This window comes from Dunckerocampus dactyliophorus, chromosome 19, assembly GCF_027744805.1.
Source record: "Dunckerocampus dactyliophorus isolate RoL2022-P2 chromosome 19, RoL_Ddac_1.1, whole genome shotgun sequence".
Classification (NCBI taxonomy): domain Eukaryota; kingdom Metazoa; phylum Chordata; class Actinopteri; order Syngnathiformes; family Syngnathidae; genus Dunckerocampus; species Dunckerocampus dactyliophorus.
In genome coordinates, this window is record NC_072837.1 from 7,275,572 (window position 1) to 7,300,515 (window position 24,944).

Sequence of the window (24,944 nt, forward strand, 5' to 3'; positions counted from 1 at the left end):
AGCGTGTAGAGTCCTTTGTTTGTGCACTCAATTTCCTGGAACAATACAGTACAGGGTAAACGGACTCGTTTGTTACGCGCAGTAATGTATGGAAACTGAGACACACACAAACTTACAGTATGTATGTTTTATGTTTGTGTCATTATTAGTCTCAGCATTTCAGCTTTTTCTCTTTAGATTGTGCCTTTTTTTTGTTTAATTTTATTTCTACAATATGTCACAGGCCAATAAAAAATGGTCCGCGTGCCACACTTCGGACACACCTGCAATATAAGAACGTGAATTGCTGTCATTAAGTCATGGCCATTTGCTGCCATCTTGCGACCTCTTCGACAGAGACGTTTCCTTTATTGCCACGTTGTGTTTTCTGTGCATGAATAAAGCAAAATAAAAACCTGAGCAGTGTGTGGAGGAGGCGCAGTGACTCAAATCGACACTTAGGGAGGAGAGACGCGTTCAAGGACAGAGTCTTGAATGACTTTCCAGTTAGCGTGGAGAAAAAAAACCTACCATAACTTGACACAACTCGGATAAAAAACTACATAAGACTGATGCTGGTGAGCCCTGTGATTGAGTTGCAAGTCTAGTTTATTAAACGCTGCAGCTGCTGTTTGCGAGGTCACCAAGGAAACCAAGATAATTAATGGCCCTATTGAGTTACATGGCACTACATATGAAACCTCCGTGTCTGGACACTAATATTGGCGCTACTTTGCCCCTGCAGCTCACCGTCTACACTACTATGACAAGCTGCTGATTTACTATGCGCCATTATGAGTTATCACATGTGGACATGCACTCCATGTGTATGTCCAGTGTGTACGTACATACATGCTTTACTCAAAGGTCACAATCTGTTAATACTCACAGGAGCAATTTCAAGCTATATTTGTCCCACTAGAGCCATAAAGGAAGCATACGGACATAAGTATTGGGACACCTGGCCACGGAAGATGATAGACGCAAACTGAGCCCGCTTTACAGCTGTAAAAACTCTGCTGGAAAGACTTTCTAGACACCCCATTAAAGGTGTTTGGTGGGGTTTACTGTAGGTCAAGACTGTCAAGTTCTTCCACACCAAAGCATCCAAGCATCCATCCACCTTAAAAAGTGTGTGCGTTAGATTACTCACGCAGTAAAATGGGTTCTGAATTGTTGTTTTGGTTTGTTAGGCCCCCCACCGTGCAACATAATAGTTGGTTTGAATGTAACATGAAGACTGGTATTGTGGGGGGTTTCCCAATGTACAAAGTAGATACAATGACAAGAAGGAGGGAGGGTGCCTCTCTGTCTCTCTCTGTCTCACACACACACACACACACACACACACACACACACACAGTAACTAAGAATGTTAAATCTCATTGTGTTCCTTTAAATATGCAATAGCCAAGCTGGAAGTTCATATCTGGAGCACTAGCCCGAAGTGGAGCATCAAATTAAGAACTGCAAAGGCCATTTTAATGATCAGTGTAATTAAAGTCCCTTCTTTGTGGAACAATATCAAAATCCATGTGTTGTATTTTTGCATCAGAGCCTCAACATTTCATATTCCATATGTGACATGTCATTTGGTGAAATGATGCAACACGAGTACCCCTGGTGATTCCCCTCAGGTTTTAAGCCTGAACCAACGCTGGTTATGTGTGTGCACGCTTGTGTGATTTGAGGCGTTAAAGCAAAATGAGGCCAGTAATTAAAATAATGTATCTGGAGCAGAAGAAGACTCAACAATGCACTGTATCATTATTCAGTCATCTTGGGGTGAAAGGGTTTCTTATATTAAGGATGTTTGCTAGCCTGTTGTTGCAACTAGTGCATCCTCCTAAGATCAGATACGTAATGTTTTGAGCGTGTCCAAAGTGAATTATTCTCCTCTTTTATTGCTTATCCTCTAGATGAGCAACCTGTATTGACATAAAAAATTCCAAAGGAGTAAGTGCCTCACCAGCCATGTCATGGATGCGTCTCCCCAAGTTACTGGTGTATTTGAGTACTAGTAGAAAAGCTCAGACTCTGGTTTGCATGTACAAATCTCTAGACCCCAAATATAAGACAACCCTTTGTTTTGAAAAAAGATTTTTCAAGACAGAGTCAAAGACTTGTGTCACAGCTGCACATCTGCATCTCTCCAGGTCACTGGTATGTTTGAGTGGCAAGAAGAAAAGCTCTGACTCAAGTTTGCATGTATAAATTGCTCAACCCCAAATATAAGACAACCCCTCAATTTGACAAAATATTTTTAAGACAGAATCTAAGATTTGTGTCACAGCTGCATCTCTCTAGGTCACCGTTGTGTTTGAGTGACAGGAAGAAAAGCTCTGACTCTGGTTTGGATGTATAATCCTCAAGACTCCAAATAAACAAAATGAAAGAATTTGTGTCATGTCACGGTAGTTTACATAATTTAAGTTTGCATGTAGAAATTGCTCAACTCCAAATATAAGACAACCCCTCAATTTGACAAAATATTTTTTAAGACATTGCCCTGCCATTGGCTGGCGACCAGTCCAGGGTGTACCCCGCCTGTCGCCCCAAGTCAGCTGGGATAGGCTCCAGCATGCCCTTGCAACCCTAAAGAGGAGAAGCGGTATAGAAAATGGATGGATAGATGGATTTTTAAGACAGAATCTAAGATTTGTGTCACAGCTGCATCTCTCCAGGTCACTGGTGCATTTGAGAGACAGGACGAAAAGCTCTGACTCTGGTTTGCGTGTATAAACCTCAAGACCCGGACTATAAGACAACTCCTCTTTTTCAGGCTTTTTTTCTTGTGTATAAATACTGTGTTCTAATACAGTAATACACAAAGAAAAATATACTGTAAATGCAAAGAGAATGACGACCGTGTGAATGCTACACTCAGCACTCCGTGAGTACATTCACCTCATGAATCATGAAGCAAATTAGTGCTCGTAGCTAAATCACTGTTTATGCATACATAAATAAATAAGATGTGTGTTATGTTGTGATAAAGTCACTGGCAGGGAGTGAGGGGGTTCTCCTCACGCCACCTAATCCCAAACATGGCAGCATAGCTCCACATTGAGCCTATATGACATATGGCCGGGCGTCACCACACTGAAATGTTGTGTTCTATGCGTCGCGCAGTGACAAATACGCAAAAACAAAACCATGACAGACCACAAAGGTCCAATGTGCGCTAACAAGCCCTTGTTCACGTCAGCGGATCTAGATGTGATCTTGTGCAGAAGCCGAAAATTGTTTCTTTTCATCCTTCTCGGCCCCTTCGGCACCTGTGTAAATGCCATATCTGAATATTTACATTGCCACGGTGGACCTGTGTCATGCCAACTGGAAGCTGCTTTTTGTACAGCGTAAAATAGGCCAAGAGCCTCATCTCTCTTTCTGTCTGTCTGTCTCACTCTCGCCATCCTCTGGCTGCCCTGCTTGTATCGCTGTCTGACACTCTTGTGTCTCACACACACACTTGCATGGGGGGGAATGATTCACCGAGTGTGAGCTGAATGAGGGGAAGCACAGGTTGGAGCTCCTCCTTAAAAGGCAGGATACACACAGTACATCTATTAGAATACATTATTAGCGTGGGTGTATTAGGACCCTTTTTATTTGGAAAAACATGTTAACAGGTTTGTTCATGTAAATTATATCTGCAAAGGCAAGCGTGGAGCCAATACCATAGGGAATACAGAAGGGCCAGTATTGGCGAAAACTTTAACATTTTCAATATTATTTCATGATTTTGTGATTCTGCTCTTCATTCATGACAATGATTATAATCACAATGAAAAACTAAGATTCTAGGCAAACACCAAAAAAAAGTGCATTAACAAATCAATTTATGAATTAAAACTATTTAAATAATGCTATACAATTTCTTTTAATACCCAATACTATATAATAATATATGCAATAGTTAAATAATACATGCTAGGTGAATTGGTGACTCTAAATTGTCCATAGGTATGAATGTGAGTGTGAATGGTTGTTTGTCAATATGTGCCCTGCGATTGGCTGGCGACCAGTCCGGGGTGTACCCCACCTGTCGCCCGAAGTCAGCTGGGATAGGCTCCAGCATGCCCCCGCGACCCTAATGAGGAGAAGCGGTATAGAAAATGGATGGATAGATGAATTATTTCCCTATTCCCTAACAAAATCACTAAAGAAAAGCAAAAAATATGACTGGTTCTCATTCAAATCCTCATAACAAAATATGCAATCTCATATTGCCGAAGCAACGTTCAGAGGCACTTCAGCTGCTTGTTAGGAAGTTGCTCTTTATTTGGGCAGGCAGTTGTAAGGGCGAAACTTGCATTGAGCTTGGCACACAGCAGGAAAGAAAGGAGGGGAACTACAAAGGACACTAACGATGGCCATGGTGTAAGCAAAAAGATCAAAGCGTTATGCACTATTCAGCTAACTTAATACCAACATACTGTGTATGTGAAAATACACATAGTGGGGAACTGAAAAATATAGATCTGATCATGCTTGTATCAATCCCATACTGATACTACCCATAGTATCATGATATTTCCATCGAGCCACCCACCCCTAGCAGGGTTTGCTAGAGTTTTTTAGATTTAACCTCAAAGTTCCCTGAATATGGTGGCCCTTATGGGGCAAAGGGCACATTGTTGAAAGTTGGATTTCTATTAGATGGTGCACCTAATGTTGTGGCAGGTGAATGTGTCGTCTCATGTCCTTGCTTTCACTTGTCATATTTTCTTTGCGAGAGCAGCACCGTGTTGAAGTGCAAAGTGTGTCTGCAGTGGCATTTAGTGTGCAATGTCGTGCGAGTGCATCTTCCTGTGACAAAGGGAGCTGCTTTGATGATAACCAGTGCGGCCGTCCTCGGGCTCACACAGCTCCTCTGTCGCATTTCACCGCCTCCTCTGTGGTTGTGAGGTCATGCACACACACTTGTGTTTGTGGATATGCGTGCACCTCTCTCTGTGTGCGTTTCGGGAAAAGGTAGGCCCTCCTCTCAGGCTCTCTTTGCCTAATACGTCCATGCGAGAGGCTTGCTGGAAAGATCAGGTCTATTCTGGTGCTGCCAGCCTGCCCAGCGCTGATAGGAAAGGATTAATGAGGCGGGGCTCTCATCAACTCGTAATTAGAAGCAACGCTAACCACTATTTTTGTGCCTGTTCCTATGCTGGGATCTTGACCCCTTAGGCCAGACCCCCACTGCCTGAGTAAATATAGGCCCCGCAGCGACGTGACACATGGTCCAAAAGAGTTGAGCGCAATCATTCACGAGTCTGGCCGCGTACTCCATTCGGCGCTCACATTTCACAAGGATGATATCGCTTTCTCTTAAAATACATGCTGTCAGATTTGTTTTGTTGTTATTGAGGGCTGGGACTGTAGAGCAGGCTTTATTGGAGTGCTTGTCAATTGCTGATGAAAGACTGCAGAGTTAATCAAATCACAAAGCTTGAGGGTCCAAAACACAAATGAATGTAGAATTACCAAATGTTGCACCTGAGTAAATGAAAGATGATACAGTCAACCCTCTGTGTTTGTATGCCCCAATGTTTCTATGATTTAGTTTCCTTCAAACATTCAGTTTTTGTACACTCTGTCGGTTTTTGTACAACACTGCACAGAACAAACCAGTCGGTTTGCTCTGTACTGTATTGTTTTGCGAAATCAAGTGCCTAAACAAACCCTAGGCATTGCTAACTCGCTGTCTGTGCGACTGCTAAATAACCAGCCATGGGCCCATAGACGGTGCCGCCAATTTGATAAAGAAGGTGAGAAACACTGTTGAATTTGCCAGGATCTACGTGAAGTCTGCATTGACAATAAGTTCCATCTATTTTTCATTTATAATTAATTTGCATTGTTTTCAGCATGTAAAACTAAAATTATTCCCAATAAAATGTATTTTTCTTAATATTTCTGCGTGTCTGGGACTAATTAATTAGATTTATAGTATTTCCTGTGGGAAAAAATGCCTCAGTTTGGGTTGTAGTTGGACCTTTTTGGAACAAATTAAGTACCACTCTATATTGTTGAAAACTTTATTGCTTGTAAACACATATTTGGATCTCTGGGGTGCGTCTCCAACCATCAGGTGCGATTTTTGAGTTGCCTATGTCAGAAAAAGTGTCTTTTAAGCAAGCTGTTTAGATTTCGGGCTAGTTTAAATAATATCAAGCCCACATCGACTTTCTCCACCCATGATTTTGGCAGCTAGCCGGGTGACGATCTGCCATTTTCTTCCTTTGCAAGCGACTGCCGGACTAAACGGAACAGTATCTCGCAAAAGTGAGGACACTCCTCATATTTCAGCAACCGTATTACAGTGTATCTTCTCATGGAACAACACTATAGACATGAAACTCGGATATACTTTAAAGTAGTCAGATTTACTAGTCACTGAGTCAAAATGAGTCAACACACAGCCATTGTTGCAACACAAGTGAGTGCCAAGATAATTGTGTCCTGCCTACAGTCAATCATGGTTATGGTAGCATCATGATCTGGGGCTGCATGAGTGCCGCCGGCACTGGGGACCTGCAGTTCATTGAGGGAGACATGAATCGTGACATTCTGAAGCATCCATGCATCCATCTTCTATGCCGCTTATCCTCATTCTGAAGCAGTTTTATTAAAATCATAGTAGTGTTGTCCCTGTTTAGAGAATATAATGGTTACTGAAATGAAGGGTATCCTCACTTGTGAGATACTTTACAGCACTGTAGGTTGGAAATGTCCTTTCTCCGGAAGCCATGTCTCTCCCATGGTTCACGTTTGATCGCCATCATGGTAACGCAAAGCCGTACATGTGTCGGCCTCCAAAAAAGGCTGCAGTGAACAGGACCGCTTAGAGAGTGATGTCATTCTTGAGACAGATGGGAACTGTTTCCGTTTATGAGAAAGTCTCCTTCGAAACTGATGAGTTTGTGAATAAGCTTTGTCAATCAAAACAAAGCCAGTTATTAAAACAAAGAAATGATTTTCTGGGGTAGAAAATAGACTTCCAGATCACCAAACATGAGGCCTCCCTGTTTATTTTCAAAGCTTACAAGTAGAGATTACAAAATTACAGTGCTTCAGTGGTAACAGTTTCAAGGAGGAGGAGGAGGAGGAGTAGAAGAAGAGGAGGACAGATGACAAACCAGTTGAATTTTGAGCAAGTCATGCAAAAAGGTGAGGGAGAAGGCCTCCGTTATAATAGCACCCATTGTGGAGAAAAATAAATCCATCTGTCCATAGGTCAGTGCAAAAATAGTCATGATATACTGTACGCATACAAAGAAAATATATATATATATTCACATGTTGTATATACTTATGCTGATAAGAAACACAAACAAAATAAAATATAGAACTATACACTACAGCCCATTCCAATGGAGCCTCTGAGCCCAAAGCAGAGACTCAAGACATCAAATATAATATTCTGGAACGCAATAAACAAAACAGATCTAGCTATGGACTCATTTTAAAAAGGCTGTGGGAAAGACGGACAGCACCAGAATGACTGCAAGAGTCCTTCACACACACCAGGAGCAATTAGCATGCTTCTTTGTTCAAGCAATTTACAGTACACTGTTTACATTGTTCAATCGAATAGATCAGTGCATATGAAAAAAAGCCAGCAAAGAAAACATACATTATTTGTAAATAACATTGGCTCAGATGGCAAGCTCCTAGTTTTTTGTTGGGTTTTTTTTTTTGCCCGAGGGTAATCGCTGAATATAAATGCAGAAGCTACAAACGTGCCAAATGGTTACTTACAGCACAGCACCAGTTGACACCGAAAGACACAATGATACATGTGAGGACACGTCAGCGCGTTTTTTTTTTTTTTTACACATTTTTATAAAACATCATCCACACTGAGGTTGCAATCTGTCATTCATGCTTCGGAGTTGCAGAAACATCCTCAAAATTACCTTTTCATTTGCATAGCACGGATTTCCAAAAGAGATTATTGACGTATCTGTGTGTGTGTGTGTGTGTTTTCACTCTTCACATCTTCTCGCTGACTTTTGAAATTGATGGCCTTTTTTTTAGCAAGGGGGTGTGTGATAAAAATGGTGTTAATGCTGTCCCTGTTCTGTAGCTACAGTATGTGTTTATTTCCATGCAAATTTCAATGAAAGATAAATCAGTCTACAGTATGCGATGACTGCACGTCCGTCTGGTGTGTTCAGTCAATTAAGTCTCCTCATTAGAAGTCTATATGTAGAATCATTTCCAGGACTGTAATTCTCTAACGCAACAGAAAGTAAAATTCATTTTAACTGGCACAAAATGAGAGAATATACTCAGATGCAGCAGTTTAAGGGTAAACTTTGTGCATGTGCATATTGTTTTTAAATTGCATTAATAGTCATGGGGCTCACTTTGTCATTTCACAGTTACACGAGTAAAGCCCAAAATAATGTATTCCCTGGCTCATACAGTACCTGACATTTACATTTGGACATTTTCTGGAAAACAAGGTTCACTCCCTCCCCCCTCGAATGACCCGACTGCGTTGCAAAATTGTCTTCGCAGATTGCTGCGGAGACTATTCAAACGGCAGAGCGACGAGAAAGAGGGGCAGGGTGGACAGCATGGACAAGCATGCCCTGGCGAGATCATTCTGGTCGGAAATGACACAAAGTGGCAAAAGACAAATTTGTGTTCAAAATATGAGTGAATATATTGTATATTATTATAGTATACATATTATATATTCACCATTTTCTTTTTTTTTTTTTGCATTTTGAAAATTAAGTATACACTTAAGTATACACAAGTATACACAATTAAGTATACACTTCCTTGTATACTCCCCGAACCCCCCCAACCCGGGACAAACTTTGGACACCCCTCATCTAGAGCAGTGATTGGTGGTGTTTGTCAATTGGTGGTTTGGGACCCAAAAGTGGATCGCAAATGTCCATCCATTTTCTATGCCTAGGGTCGCGGGGGTATGCTAGGGCCTATCCCAGCTGACTTTGGCCAGGGTTTGACAGGCAGTTCGCCAGCCATTCATATGGACAATGTAGAGTCTCCAATTAACCCAACATGCATATTCTCCGGAGTACCTGGCGAGTGCATGCAAACTCCACACAGACGGAGATTCAAACCCAGATCTTCCCGATCTCCTGACTGTACGTCCAACATGCCAACCACTAGTCCATGGTACAGCCCTGTCGGACGTATCGCAAACATTTTTTTTCCCAGAAACATTCAACAGTCCAGGGTTGTAGCTATTATTAATGTTTATAGCAAAATTTAAATATGTACCCAGTATAGTAAAAAAGTCGGTTTTCATACACTGATATGTGACACCTTCAACATCACCATGTAACACATCTTGTTGCAAAACAGGTTGGACACAGCACAGTCACCCAACACTAATTAAAAGACTCATTAGAGCACACACCTGTCTGCTTCACTGATTTCATTTGGTCTGATCATAAATGGGATATTTACTTTAGGTCACTTTTACACATGCAGTTGTGATTTGTGCTCAATGTAAGCAAAATATCTCATTTTATGGTTTTATTTTTGTATTCTTTGATATCGTACATTTCACATGCCTGTATTGAGAACGGGTTTGAATATTTTGCCAAGTGGAAGTTTTTGTAAAAGTGTAAAAATATATACAGTATATATATATATATATATATATATGTATATATATATATATATATATATTGAAATTAGTATCTTTTAATACTTTCCTTTTCCTTTCCTTTCCTGTTTGTATGTGCCCTGTGATTGACTGGCGGTCAGTCCAGGGTGGACCCTGCCTTTCGCCCAAAGTCAGCTGGGATCGGCTAACACTCTCGGCTAACAATCTTTTGCCACTTTCACAAGATAAGACCCATTCCCATCCAAATGTGGGCTTGTGTATGAATAATTAAGATCAATTCATGTGTTTTTTTGTTTGCCAAGAATTTAGTAGGAAAATCACATTGAATGGCAACAAAAAGTATTATTGTGACTGCACAATTTTTCTGGTTTGCGTTCAGGGCATTATGTACTGTGGTGTGAAAAAGTGTTTGCCCCCTCCTGATTTTTTTTTTTTTTTTTGCATGTTTGTCAGACTTAAATGTTTCAGATCATCAAACAACTTTAAATCTTAGTCAATGACAACACAACTGAACACAGAATGCAGTTTTTCAATGAAACTTTTTATTATGAAGGGAGAAACAAAACCCAAACCTAAATGGCCGTGTGTGGAAGAAGTGATTGCCCTCCCCGTTAAAGCATAATTAACGCATAAATTAATTAAAATCTATCAGACTGATAATTAAGTTCTATCAGTCTGAAAAAGGTTGGCAAACCACAGTGAGAGCCATCATCCACAATGGTGAAAACATGGAACAGTGATGAACCTCCCCAGGAGTGGCCGGCCAATCAAAATGACCCCAAGAGCGCGGCGACGACTCATCAAAGAGGTCACAAAAAGACCCTACAACAACATCCAAAGAACTGCAGGCCTCACTTGCCTCAGTTAAGGTCAGTGTTCATGACTCCACCATAAGAAAGACACTGGGCAAAAACAGCCAGCATGGCAGGTTTCCAAGACGAAAACCACCGCTGAACAAAAACATTAAGGTTTGGCGCAATTTTGTCAGAAAACATCTTGATGATCCCCAAGACCTTTGGGAAAATACTCTGTGGTCTGACAGGACAAAAGTTGGACTTTTCGGAAGGTGTCTATCCCATTACGTTTGGTGTAAAAGTTAACACTGCATTTCAGAAAAAGAACATCATACCAACAGTAAAATGTGGTGGTGGTAGTGTGATGGTGTTCGGCTGTTTTGTTGCTTCAGGACCTGGAAGACTTGCTGTGAGAAACGGAACCATGAATTCTGCTGTCTACCAAAAAATCCTGAAGGAGAACGTCCGGCCATCTGTTGGTGACCTCAAGCTGAAACCAACTTGCGTTCTGCAGCAGGACAATGATCCAAAACACACCAGCAAGTCCACCTCTGAATGGCTGAAGAAAAACAAAATGAAGACTTTGGAGTGGTCTAGTTGAAGTCCTGACCTGAATCCTATTGAGATGCTGTGGCATGACCTTAAAAAGGTGGTTCATGCTTGAAAACGCTCCAATGTGGCTGAATTACAACAATTCTGCAAAGATGAGTGGGCCAAAATTCCTCCACAGCGCTGTAAGAGACTCATTGCAAGTTATCATAAACACTTGATTGTAGTTGTTGCTGCTAAGGGTGGCCCAACCAGTTATTAGGTTTAGGGCACAATCACTTTTTTCCCCACACAGGGCCATGTAGGTTTGGATTTTTTTCAAAAAAGCTTCATTTAAAAACTGCATTTTGTGTTCAGTTGTGTTGTGTGTCACTGACAAATATTTCAATTTGTTCGATGATCTGAAACGTTTAAGCGTGACAATCATGCAAAAAAATAAGAAAGCAGGAAGGGGGCAAACACTTTTTCACACCACTGTATGTCAAAACTACTTTGTACTTTTTAATGCGACCCCACAAAAAGCCATTTTCTACTCATTACACAACTTTTTTGTACTAAATCCAACTAGATTCTCATGAAGAGGTTCTACTTAACTCATGGTGGTATGTACGTTTTGTATCAAACACGACTTCATTGTGGTCTGCATTCATGTGCGCGTGATGTCACCGCGCACAGGCCCGGTGGTGACACGAGCGTTAAGGCATTGAAAGAGGCACTAGAGAAACAGCACGTGACAGCAACACCTTGCACCTACACAAGGCAAAAATGCTCGCTCGACTGTAGCTCAGTGTCAACAAGAACAAGAGTTAAAAAGGTCACACCGGACAGCAACCTTTAAGCGCTTGAGGCTGCATCTCACCGCTGCTACCATGTGTTATTACCACAGCTTGGCTGATAATGAAGAGCGCTCACAGAAGACGTATTAGGCCACACAGCCACACACAATAAGGACTTGTTACAATAGAGCTGGCACAAAGAGCAAAAAAAGACAAGAAAAGCAGGCAGTGAAGTTATTCTCTTATGTTCCATTTAAATCACAAGTAGCCCTGTTTTGTTATGGTCACTGATTATTTCAGTGCTTTTTCTTTGTGGTTCTCTTGGTTTTGGCAAAAGGAAAAACACTGATGCACTCAGTCATCTGTGCCAATAACTATTAGGGATGGGCGTAATCATTTACAATTGTTGGCTGTTATGTCGATATAATTGTTGATTTCATGATGTATTAAGAAATTGAAACAAAATTGAGTGCACTAGTTCGCTGTAACCAGCAGAGGCGCTGTTGATTCACTCAATTATGACCACATGAACACGGATATTTTTAAAAAACGCACATTTCGGTGTTAAATAATTGCCATCCTTGCATGGCGTTTCCAAAACAATATCTGTCGACATATTAACGCACATTTTGTCTAATCACAATCCTGAAAAAGCTACCACAGCTGACTTGGTTGAGCATTTTAACGCCTCTGTTCATCTAAATAGTGAGATATTAAATGCACAATGACATGTACTTAGCTTAAAAATCCTTGTTCACTTACAACAAGAATTTTTTTTTTTAACCGGCCATGGCTGTTAAAATACGCATGCACGCACAAGCCAAAAATGTCATGTTTTGTCGTCAAATAAGGTTTAAAAACATAAGATAAGGTCGCACATTTCTTATGACACAAAGCAAAAAGATACATTTTAACGCCCCCCTCCCCCCACACACACAAAAATCTGATGCTGGAATTTTTGTGTTTTCCAAAAGCTCAATTTTTAAAGACAAAATCTAGGTTTGCGCATGACCAAAACAAAAAACACGTTTTTAAAATAACCGTATTTGTGTGGACATGGCCTCCAGTTTGCCATGTCAGCTATGGGAAGTTTAACTACATCCAGGTGCAGCTTCATTCTACCCCAGTGATTCCCAACCACTGTGCAGCGGCACATTAGTGGCCCAATCTCACTTAATTGGCCTGAAAATGATCATTTATGTAAATTAAATGTGCTTCCACTTGATTCTCTACCAATCAAAAGTTTGGAGACATTTTCTCATACAATTAAATGATAAAGCATCCCAAAACTTTTGACTGGTAGTGCCTTCTGCTAACTAGTGGAAGAGTTTGGAGACAGTTTCTGATGCTATCAAAAAGGAACGTATCCCAAAACAGACAGACAGTGTACATCATGAACCTGTCTCTCCGCTTGTTGCCATTCGTACAACAGAATAAGCCATGGCATGCTTGGTGGTGTGCCATGACATTTTTGCTACCTTGGCTCAGTAAAGGTTGGGAAACAGTATCCTTGCTCAGTACAACACTGGCGTAAAAACAGGAGTTCAGAACATTCAGATATTCTCCCATTCCGTTCATTTTCTTTTTAGTTGAAGGAAATGTGGTCAAAGCCCATCCCTAATAATAATAATGCAACCTAAACATAATTGTACTGAACCAAACAGTAATAATTACAATACAGCAATATTCAGCTGGAAATGTTTCTTCATCATTAGCAATATATACACGTAATATCAAGGTTGCATTCCATGTTGAAATTATTGCACAGTAAGCCATTGTGGGCTTGTAATGGTCACCCCTGTATAAAAATAGAACATTAACACACCAGACATGTCTTCAACTGTTTATTTTTTTTTTTGGTTTGGCCAGTCCCGCCAACACGTGTGCCACAGTGTAAAGCGGAGTTTCTCCCGTCACATCTTCTATCCGCACACTCGCTCCTCTGCAGTCCCAAATGGAACTCTTCCAAGCACCTTCTCTGTCTGTCTGTCTCAACATCTCTAACTCATCCACTCCTCCTCCGGGACGCAGGCCAGGTTCCAAACAGTAGGGATTTTTGGCATTTCTCATCAGTGCTGACCCACACAGCTTTGCTGACCCACAGCTTTGGCACTCCAGAGAGTCCAAGATGAGCACGGGTGGGGAGATTCAAAGAAGAAAATAGCGGCTTACTCACATTCCAAACTGGATGCCCAGTGAGTGTTGCGAGCGGTTTCAGACAATGGTCTCCACACCCATCAGCTTTGGCGTGAGGATCCGTGGCGTGATTCCGTTGTTGAGGTCTTCCTCAAACTCCAGCAGCTGGCCCATGAAGTTGAGGTTCGGGGAGATGATGGGCCTCCGGGTTTTCACAAACTTGTAGGCATCCGTCATGGTCATCCAGGTGTGCTTCATCAAGTAGGCGATGACGATGGTGGCTGAGCGAGACACGCCGGCCTGACAGTGGATCAGAAGGCCCATACCAGCCTGGTGTGCTTCCTCTGGAACAACGGAACCACAACATAGTGACAATTAGTGTCAACGTAGGATCCAGACGTTTCTATACACACCCAAACATATCATTACGTTACTTTGATGCTTAACAATTATACATTTTAGGGAAGTACTACAGATTTACATAAACCTGCACAGTTTTTCTGGTCTTTACGGTAGTAACTGTAAGCACAGAGAAAATAATACACAGACCAACAGCATGCGTTGTACCTCTGCCCATGTGACACAATCAGCCAAACAAATCCAATGACAGATAATGTTGTAGTTTAGATTGTATCTGAAAATAGTCACACTCAGACCTTTTCCTGTGTTTTTTTGGTTGGATTTTTCCCTTTTTAGGCCCTTTTTCATGCCTTGTTCACCTCCCAGTGTCTTATTTTCAAATGCAAACTGTATTTAGCGTGCATTTCAGTAAATTATTGTTATTATTTGTATTTTCTTTGGTCTTTGACTGCAAAATATTTGGAACGCATGCAACTTGAGGACATTGTCCTCAACAGGACCGCTTTAGCTTTAATTCATTTTATTTAATTGCCATACAGACCAGCAGTCAAAAGTTGAGACAGATTCTCATGCTATTAAATGAGAACATGCCTCCAAACTTTTGACTGCTATTGTAGGTCGGTATTTATCATCCTTTCATATTTGAATTTTTTTCCTTAACATATTCTATAATATTCTTATAATAAAAAACACAAACTCACAACATATGGGTATAAATACCTTTCACTGGAAAAAGTTATTAGCGCAACATTCAGTGTGCGGTTATCAAATGTCAGTACTACTCTGGTACAAACATCTCTTTTTAAAAATGCATTGGCTAAATTGTGTCAAAGTTTCTTTTACTGAACAAAAACGAGTTCATACAAAGACTTTTGTTAGCCAGCGTGTTCTCACATACTGGACAGGTTAAGCACGATGGTAATGGTGCACAAAAAATGTCAGATTCAAATTGAATTCGTTCTTCCTTGGTCCACACACTACATATTTACAGACTTTCATTCATACGTAAATATGCAGCATTATGTTAACATGCGTATATGTTTTCCTACCAATGAATTCAAAAGCCTCCTCAAAGTACTGGCGAAGGTTCTGCTTGTTGCTGTCGGTGGCAGGCAGGCGCTTGTAGATGAACAGGCCCGTGTCGTAGTGGTAGAGCGGCAGATGGGTGGTCACGTTGAGGATGAAGCCCACGTTCAGGCGCTGCAGCAAGTTGATGTCCTGAGCATCGTGCTCGTTGCCCAAATAGAGGAAGGGCAAGACGGGCGTCACGTCTGCGTTCTCTATGTCCGGGGTGGAGGGCAGAGTGTGAGGTAGCGCCCCCGAGAGGCCGGCAGTTGCGCCCATGTCCAAGCCTTCGTGAAGGTGCAGCGAGTGTTCACACAGGTTCTCATGGCTCTGCCTGAAGCAGCTAAGGCCTCCTGCAAACACAAGCGATGAAATGAGTGCCACCATGCGACATATACAATACCAGTCAAACGTATGGAGACACTTTCTCATGCTATTAACTCATTCAATCCCAGACATTTTTCAAAAGACTACGCCTTCAGTACCGGCCATTTTAGACGATTTTGACCGATCTTTCAAGGCACACATAATAATGTGTTCTATGGTTATATAAACATGGAACCTACCAAAAGAAAGATTAGACTCCTGTCTTTCATCAGAAAAAAAAGTTTGTGTCTACCTTTTTCCGTTCTTTAGTAATCAGCCGTAGAACATAAGTAAGTTTCAGGAAAATATCAGTTCCTGACTAGAAAAGGGAGAAAAACAACTTTTGGGTGAAAAGATCAATTTCAAGCATAACTTTCAAATATTTTTTGCTTTTGTGACAGCTCAAATATCTAAACAACTATACCAACATAAACCACACAAAAGGGGGTTGTTTTACATCCAAATAACAATGTATTTACAAATAGAACGTGCTATCATGTCAGCGTTTCCAAAAGTCTCTTTACTAGATTTGTCGCTTGCCTGTTGTCACTTGTCTGAATCTAAAGGGGTCCGATTAGATAACTCGCTAAATATACAGTAGTTGGCAACACTAATCCTTCATGCTGTGTCTTCTTATTCTCTGGCGGACCAGGTGCATATGAGTACAGAGTTGAGTCCCATTATTGTGTGTTTATGAGTAAGAGCGGGTTTCACTGGCCCAAATTTATTAGTAGTAAATTTTTATACAAACAAACCAAGATGTCTATGCACCAGATTTAATGCAGAACCTGTTGTGTTTTATGGTTTTATTATCTAGTATAACAAAAGAAAAAAGGTCATTTATGTAGTCTTTTATGCTCTTTGCTACCTTGAGCGGAGTTCCAATGCATTTTTCCAGGTTGGAACATAACCAGTTGTCTTGAATGCAGCTTTATACTAGCCGCTAAGCTGGGAGGCATTATTGTGCGACCTTGGCAAAAGTCTATTGTGTCTTGTTTAAACAACAGAATTAGAAGAAGAATTTACCACAATTGTGATTACATAAACAATTTACAGTTTTTTTAATATTTTTTTTATGGCTTGCAATGAACTTTTGACCTCTAAATAACTGGTTTGCACCTGTCGCCTCTGATGCCGTTGCATTGTGGAGATCAGCTGCCCCCTCCCACACACACACACACACACACACACACACACACACACACACCCACACACACACTGTCAGTGCACATATTGGTCACAGTGCAAGGATCGTCATGATTCAGTATGAGGTCATTGAACAGCTCCCCATTTTAGACAGATTAGACAGTCTAAACATTGCAATACAATACATTGACAGGCATACTATCAATATTCGACACTGTCATATATGCCATTAGCGAAAGCGACAACAATACATCACAATGTCGATATTTTGTCCCACACGCTACACAACTAAAAACAAAAATTGCAGTGATAAACATTAAAAGAATACCTCTCTTGACAGTTTTTGGTTTTGATTCAGTTAAATACAAAGCTAATTCAATAGAAATATGTACAGTTTCTATTATCCACATCTATAGTACTACACTACAATTGCTGTTTACGTGCCACAGACAACAGGCGCACAGTGCAGCATTTATGTATAGGAAGGTTCCGTTTTCATGGAGCATGAAGCAGAAAACAGTAATGATGTATTTCATGTTTGACAACATAGCAAATACAGTATGTTAATCACAAGAGAGCCTGTTTCATTTGGCTCCGTCTGAATTGTCATCTCATCTCTGCGATTTGGACAGCGAATGTTGAACGGAGCTCTTTGGCCTCTGAGGAAAGTGCATGTCAGAAATGGAGGCGGCCTAGGGTCCTATGCCCTACACAGGGGCTTTTAATAGGGAATATTCAATTAGTTGGAGGCTAGGTCAAAAATGGGTCAAGCACGGAACGTTATGCGGTTGAATTCAGTGTGGACAAAGGAAGCAGTGTGGGACATTTGCATGACTGAGGACAAAATCATGGAATTAAAGATGTGTGACTATTCCATGTGATTAAAAAGTGAGTCAAGTCATCATTCCGACAAACACATTTGGTCAATTTTACGTAATACTATTTCACTGGTATACAGTAGATCCCCACGAATGGCAAAAAAATGTGAGTAATTGAGATGCCCATAAAAATGTCTATTTTTTACACTCTTAACACAAACCAACAGGATGTCATCAAACCATACGCCTCCCTCACTCACGATGCAACCAAAAATAACACACCAAATAACACATGTGGAACACAAAATGTAAAGTTATACCCCGCAAAGCATGCTGAGTAACTTCCTGTTGGGGAAGCGTGAGCGAAGGCTTCCCAGCATGCCCTGTGGGTTGTAAAGTTACATTTTGTATTACTAGTTGTGTTATTTTTGGTTGCACCGTGAGTGAGGGAGGCGTTTGGTTTGATGACCTCCTGTTGGTTTGTGTTAAGAGTGTAAAAAATAGACTTTTTTATGGTCGTCTCAATTACTCACATTGATAGCTTTACAAACACATGAAAAACAACACTATTTTATACTCATTTATAACCTGCAAGGCATGCTGTGTAACTTCCTGTTGGGGAAGTGTGCAGGTGGGCTTCCCAGCATGCCTTGCGGATCATAAATTAGTGTAAAATACCATTATTTTGCATGTGTATGTGTATTACAGCATCTATTTTGATACCCACATAGTTCTTGTGGTACAGTTACATGTGTTCCACATGTGTTGTTATTACTGGTTGCACCGTGAGTGGGGTAGGCATTTGGGTTGATAAGCTGTGTTGTGATGGGTAAGTGTGTTGACTGCATATAAAGAACACCTCAAGCAAATTGAAGTTTGCCTCTGACTCCTCCCTGTGCTCAACTCAAGCTTCACCCACATAGGGCGAATAAGATGCGTTTTCAACCAATAAATGGCCTAATTTTGGACAATTTTGCCCACAGATTAAAATATGTTTTGATCAAAAATCTGCAAATTTGCAGGGTCGCAAATGCTGGATTGCGACTGTATTGCACGACACTGCAGCAACAGAACCGATGTTTTGATGGCGATGAGGTGCAAACTGCTCAGGCAGCATTAAAACCATCAATGAGACAACAGTACAGCAACACACATAAGTTTCACACAGCTGACAGCTGATCCGTGCATACATTTTAAAGCGCATGCAAAGGTAGATAAAGTTACTGCCATCTTGTGGGAGGTTGCCTACAGCCACAGCTGTTAATGTTTTCTGGTTAAAGGTTTTATAATAGCGACAGTTTGGATTGTTTTTCTATCATTTCGAATGGAAAAATTGGAAGTCTTGCAGCATTCATGAACGCATTCGACCTTAGAGGTTGCTACCAATAAGCGTTTGGACCAAGAAATGTAATAAATCACCCGTCCTGCACAAGCAGCACATTTTGTTCTTATCCGTTGAGACGTGGCAACGCTATGTGGAATAATAATGCTTAACAGCATCGGTACGAATGCTTGAATCTCAGCATTTACACAACCAGACAGTGATTCAGGGGCGTTGAGAGACCACTCACAGCCCAGCCCCCTAATACAACACACTGCTCCAGCTCCACACACACACACACACACACACACACACACGCCACTGACGGAAAACATGGCAGCGTCTCAACACACTGCCTTAACCAACAGCTGCTGCTTCCATCCGGCACTGTACTCTTATTTATGTCAACAATCATACAGAAGCTAGTATATTATACAACGTGAGGTGTTTATGCTGCAGTGTGCGTGATTAAACGACAATCACAGAGCTGACAGGCCAGGTCAGCTGAGCAAAACAATAAAGGTCAAAGTTTAACAGGCCTTACACAAACACTGCACGCTATTATGCAACCCCTAACGGCTTCATGAGGGTTTATGTTGCCACTAAAGCTCCAACCGCCGCAAAAGCGCTTATTGCTCCCAGACGTCTACAATGATTTAGTGCCTCCAGAGTCAAACTAAGGCCCATGAAATTGCACTTTCTATCCCTTTATATGCTGCCATTTCCAGCCTATCATGCCTTTGTATCGCCATCCCTTGACAAATCCACTCACCTTTGAGAATAATGGGGTCCTTGCCCTCCCTCCTCAGCGACTCCAGGACCACGTGAAGAGGCTGCGAGGGCCCCAGCCTGTTGGGGTCCGCGGTGGTTTCGTCGTAGACCACGATATCTTTGGAGAAGATGCCCTTAAATGAGTCCTTGCCCTCCCGGCAGGAGATGAGGTCCAGCACGGTGATTTTTCCCTGCTGCAGCCTCCGCCGGCTGATCTTGTCAGAGCAGTTGATGTGCACGGCCCCCCGAATGTGGCTCTTGTTGTACTCCGTGAAGGCCCGGCAGTCGATGATGACCGGCACCGGCCCGATAGGGTGACCCATGGGGCAGCAGGTCATCCGCTTTGCCAGCTCATTGGGGTGGATTACTCTCACAGTGGCGGCGCCCGGGGCGAGGCTGGTGGCGCTTAATGCTTCGTGGTTGCTGAGCATAGGTGGTCCAGCATAGCTGAGGTTGGGGCTGCTGGCGCTCACCTGACCGTGGTTCAGGCTCGGGCTGTCCTTCTCGTAGGTGGTGACAGAGCAGCAGCTGGCACTGCTGCATCCACACGACAAGGAGCGCGTGGAGCCCTTGGATGAGGGCATATACGTCACAAGATTGGCCGTCGCCCGAATCTTCACCACGGTGGTGCTGATGACCGTCTCGTCGCTGCTGGTGGAGGCGATGGAGTCCAGGTAGCTGGTGTCCAGTCGCAGTTGGAGTTCCTGAGGTCGGATCGGCCTTGGCAGCGCCACCACAATTCTGTCGTCGAGAGGAGATGGAGGCATGGGGAGGCCGAGGGCTGGACGTTTACGGAGAACTCAAAACGCCGCTCTGACACAAGACAGGCAAATATTTGATATTATTGAAGAATTGCGAGTTTCAGTGAGATGAAAAGTGTGAATAAACACAGTCTGCTTGCTTCTGTTTGATCACCGTGCATAACATCTGCTGAAGCAAAACACTGGAGGTGGCAACACCCACACTAATCACATTATTAATGAACAGCCTTTAAAGTGAGTCACTTCAAGGTAATTATCAGCCTCCTGCTACTGCAATGTTGTTCAAAGCTTTTACCAGGCGAGATAAAAACCAAAATACTGCATCACTGCAGTTTTATCTCCCCCCACAAGTGGAGAGTCATAAAGATGGACGGCAGTTCCTTATAATGTAAGCGTTTTAAGCGCATGTTATGTAAGGACTCCAGCCATGCATGCACACTCCCCTGCCGTGGTCATCCTCCAGCACACAGCACAAAAATCATTCATGGACAAATTCATTGAAGAAAACCCGGCAGGAGGACGTGCTTTGAATAAAACGTGGCGTTCAGAATGAATAAAGAAATATGGACAATGTTGCATTTTATATTAAATGCATTTCAACCGAATTGAAATGGATGCACGGAAATGAATGCATTAAGTGCATTCTTTGTAACAACTTCTAATTGCCAAACTTGCCTTGAATGTCTGCTTACCGGTGTGTGTTGCGGTCTTTGGCCCAGTAATGTACGATCTCCGCTCGGTGTCAGGGGTGCCTCCATTCAGTCGGTGCACGTACAGTGGATCGGCAACATTTTTTTTATACTTTTACCCGGGTTGCCCAGATATAATGTTGAAGGAAGTGAGCCAGCCTACAGAAGTCGCGCAGCGGGACTGACGCGAGTAGGAGCCAATTCGCGACTTCATGAATATTAAACGTGATCTTTTGAGTACAGTGACGTCCCGCCCTGCCGTGGGAGGGGTTTAACCGGGGCGTCTGGTTCCGAGCCAGTGGAGGAGGAGGAGGAAGGATGGGAGTGTCGCTTCAAAACCGCGGCTTCAACCGCCTTCAGCCTCAAGTACGAGCAGCGATGATGTCACAAGCAGCCAATCAGAAACCACGTCAGCAGACTACAGGAAGAAGACGCGGTGCGTTCACGTGCCGCTTCGTCGTTTTGGAAAAGAAGACGCGGTGCGTTCGTGTACTGCTCGTCAACTGGGGGTTGGCAATACTAAAACTTGTGGTGTCTACTCGATACCAAGTACAGTAAATACAGGGCCAATACTGCGGTATTAACTTTTTATTTGCAAATGTAAAGATCATTTAAGAATTTTTTGATTATTGCCTTTCATTTCTGATCATAATCTGATTATAATCAGAATAAAACACAAAAATCTATATTTTTATCAACAAACTTGCTTACTGAACAATTTAATATTTTATATTTTGATGATATATTTCTTTTAATTAATTTAAGATACAATACCTGTAGTATAAAACGATGTAATAATATCAACCAAATGATAAAATGATTCCCTTGTTCTTTTTTATGATGTGCTAGTACAATTAATTGAGCAAAATCAAGGCAATAGTGCAAAATTAGTTAAGTAATGCAAAAGCTACTCTTGGCTTTCATTCAAATCTTTGAGTTTTTTGCCCCTTGTGTCCAAGAACTTATTCCCTGAGTTTGTAAACAATAAAACACATTTAAGAATATCAACAACACAAAAAAGCAGATATTGTGAAAATTAACATAGGAGAGAACCCCAAGATGTCGAGCTCATCATGACAGTATCAAGCTTATACTGATTCTGCCCTCGGTATTGATACTATCGATATTCGGACAGATCCACCCACACCTATTCTCAACACTTTCAAGCAAACTTTATCCGCTGAGGTCAGCATACTGAAAAATCAAAAGACCAGAGGGCCGTTTTGATATTTTGAAATTGTTTAAACAGTCTAAAACCAACCCATGTAGATATGCTTGTTTTTTAACTTTTGCTGTTGTTTAATTGTATTTTTAGAATGTTCCACGGGCCAATTAAAACAAGCCTTGGACCACAAATGGCCCCAGGGACGCACTTTGGACACCCCTGCTTTAAAGAAAATAGGGCTATTGTAAATTATGTTGAAAGTTATAGTCCGCGTTTCCGCAGGTGCATTTAAACAGCGCACATTAAACTACTGTATTGATACATATGTGCATAAACCTGTGACTATTTGACTACATCAAATATTATTTCAGTTTTTCTTCTGCTGTAATTATGAAATGTTTTCTATTTTAATGGAAATCAGTTTTGTATTTTTAGTGTACAGTCGTCCTTCATTTATAGCAGTTAATTGGCTCCAGACCCGACCGCGATAAATGAATTTCCGTGGTATTAGATTGAATATTAATAAATGGACTATTTTCGTAGTTAGAGCAAAAAAAGAAACAGTTCTGAAATAGGTTTTTTAACCTTACTGGAGCCCTGAAGACATGAAATGACATCCCTATGGTCACCATTACACTCCTATTATTCATTGTTTACACCGCAGTGCACAACTCTTATGCTGCAGGGACTCAGAGGTAACACGCTAGCGAGCGAATCAGTTAGCCTTATTTCTTCTAAACTTAAGAATTGGTTTCAAACGGAGTGGGGAAGAGAGACAAAGTAAGAAGAAAAACTTACCACTTCCACATGGAATGGGAGGAGAGCCTTTTTTTCAGTCTGCATCCATGGCTGGCTACATCAAGTGCCAGGTAAGGTAATGACATTACTGCCGCCTAGAGACCAGAATACTACATATCCCTTGTATTTCAATATGTTTTGACTGATAATAGACCACAGTCTACCGTGAAACAGCTACCATTAATTAATTAATTAATTTCTGAAAAAACACGATATTGCTAGGGAGCGATAATCGAACCGCGAGCGATGACTGCAATCCTGCTAATTGTTTGGACGTTTAGCTGTGGCAACATGATTGCTGTTAAACAGTCCATTAAACAATAAAATAGTGGCGGCCTAAGACTTTTGAACAGAACCCCATATGTCAAGCTACGGCAATAAGAAGAGTTTTGATCATTTTCATTTTTTTTATGTCTTTTTTGTTGTCATTGTTGCCTTTTAGTCACATGTGTCAAATGTGTCGAACCAACACAATATATGTATTTGGTATTTAGCAAATCTAAAGAAGCCAAGCAAATATTCAATGTACAACTAAAAGAGATATAATACTAAAGTCCTGTATATTTGAATGCAGCTCATGCTTAAACGTCGAAACACAATAAGTTACTAAATCACTGAGTTTAGCACTGAGAGTGTCTGTAAATCTAATTCCTGTGACAGTTCATTAATGACATTGGCAGTTTGATGCAAATTCATTGACACCCTTTTGCCGCAGGCATACATGCAAACAACATACTGCATTGTTTCACCGAGCTGCTAAATGCGGTGTTTTGATGACGTGCATGTTAGCCCACTGCTGTTATTTGTATCAAGTGAGACATCATGCGATTACATTGTGTCTGCTGTTATTAAAAAATGGTTTGTTACATTGGAATCTGAATGAAAGACGTTTCTTGTCATAACAATCATAACTGTGAGCTCCTTGCGGGGATACAACTGTGGCAGGATAGTAAGTATAATTAAATGCAGATTTTCATGGGTTTTTTTTTCTTTATCTGCTTTCCACAAACGTACTACGGTACTTCTGTCATGTTTAAGCAATGCACTGTACATACATCAAGGTTCTATTTTAGGAAAAGCCTGACATTGTTATTCCGCTCTTCATGTCTCATCTGTCATTTCAGAGATAGGAAAATGTCATGCTTTCTTTTTTCTTTTAACCAAACCATCTCTTTTGCATATTTTCCAGCATGGTACACACACTGTAAAACAAAGTTCATGTGTGTATCTTTAAGGTGGCACAAAGAAAAATATCAAGGGACCTTCAAGGGAGAATGAAACAAGAAATGATGTATTTGGCAGCAGTGCCAATGAGTGCGCCCACTTGGCTGACTACATTGTTATACATATGACAAGACTCATGCTGGCTTTAGACCCTAAATATACTCTCAGCTCCCCATTTAGCCTCAGCAACCTGAAACAATGCAGGGCATTTATTATTGCTGCTATTATTAGTGCACTGTACAGTTATTTATAAATGGACAAGCCTATTCGGATTGGATTCCCAGCTCCTGATGAATTTGTGTGAAGAGCGAATGCTCTGTCATAATGTAAGGCACAAGATGTTGTGTCATACGCTGTTGTGTACTACTATATTTTGTTTATACTGTGCTGGGTATAGGGTATTTAATTGGAACGCATAAAATGAATACAAACGACTCAAGCTTTATCAATTCAATTACCTGCGTCTGAATCTACCTTCCATGGCAAGAAAAGTATTACTTTACCATCTGGACTAAATCCAAATGTATGATGGAACATCTGCATTGTGACAAAGCTGTTTGTCTTTCCAGCAGACCACTTCAATTACACTATTCACAAAAAGTTAGGGATATCTGGA

General features: G+C 41.4%; 1 protein-coding gene across 1 annotated transcript; it reads right to left on the minus strand.

The window, feature by feature from the left end:
- Positions 1-6,826: 6,826 nt before the first annotated feature.
- On the minus strand, positions 6,827-21,383 carry dusp10 (dual specificity phosphatase 10). The gene is made up of 4 exons (XM_054762421.1): positions 21,145-21,383; positions 19,693-20,504; positions 15,254-15,622; positions 6,827-14,188 (listed from the first exon to the last, which is right to left on the minus strand). Exons 2-4 carry the CDS (start codon positions 20,456-20,458, stop codon positions 13,923-13,925), a joined length of 1,401 nt encoding a protein of 466 aa, XP_054618396.1. The 5' UTR covers positions 20,459-20,504; positions 21,145-21,383; the 3' UTR covers positions 6,827-13,922.
- Between the last annotated feature and the right edge of the window lie 3,561 nt (positions 21,384-24,944).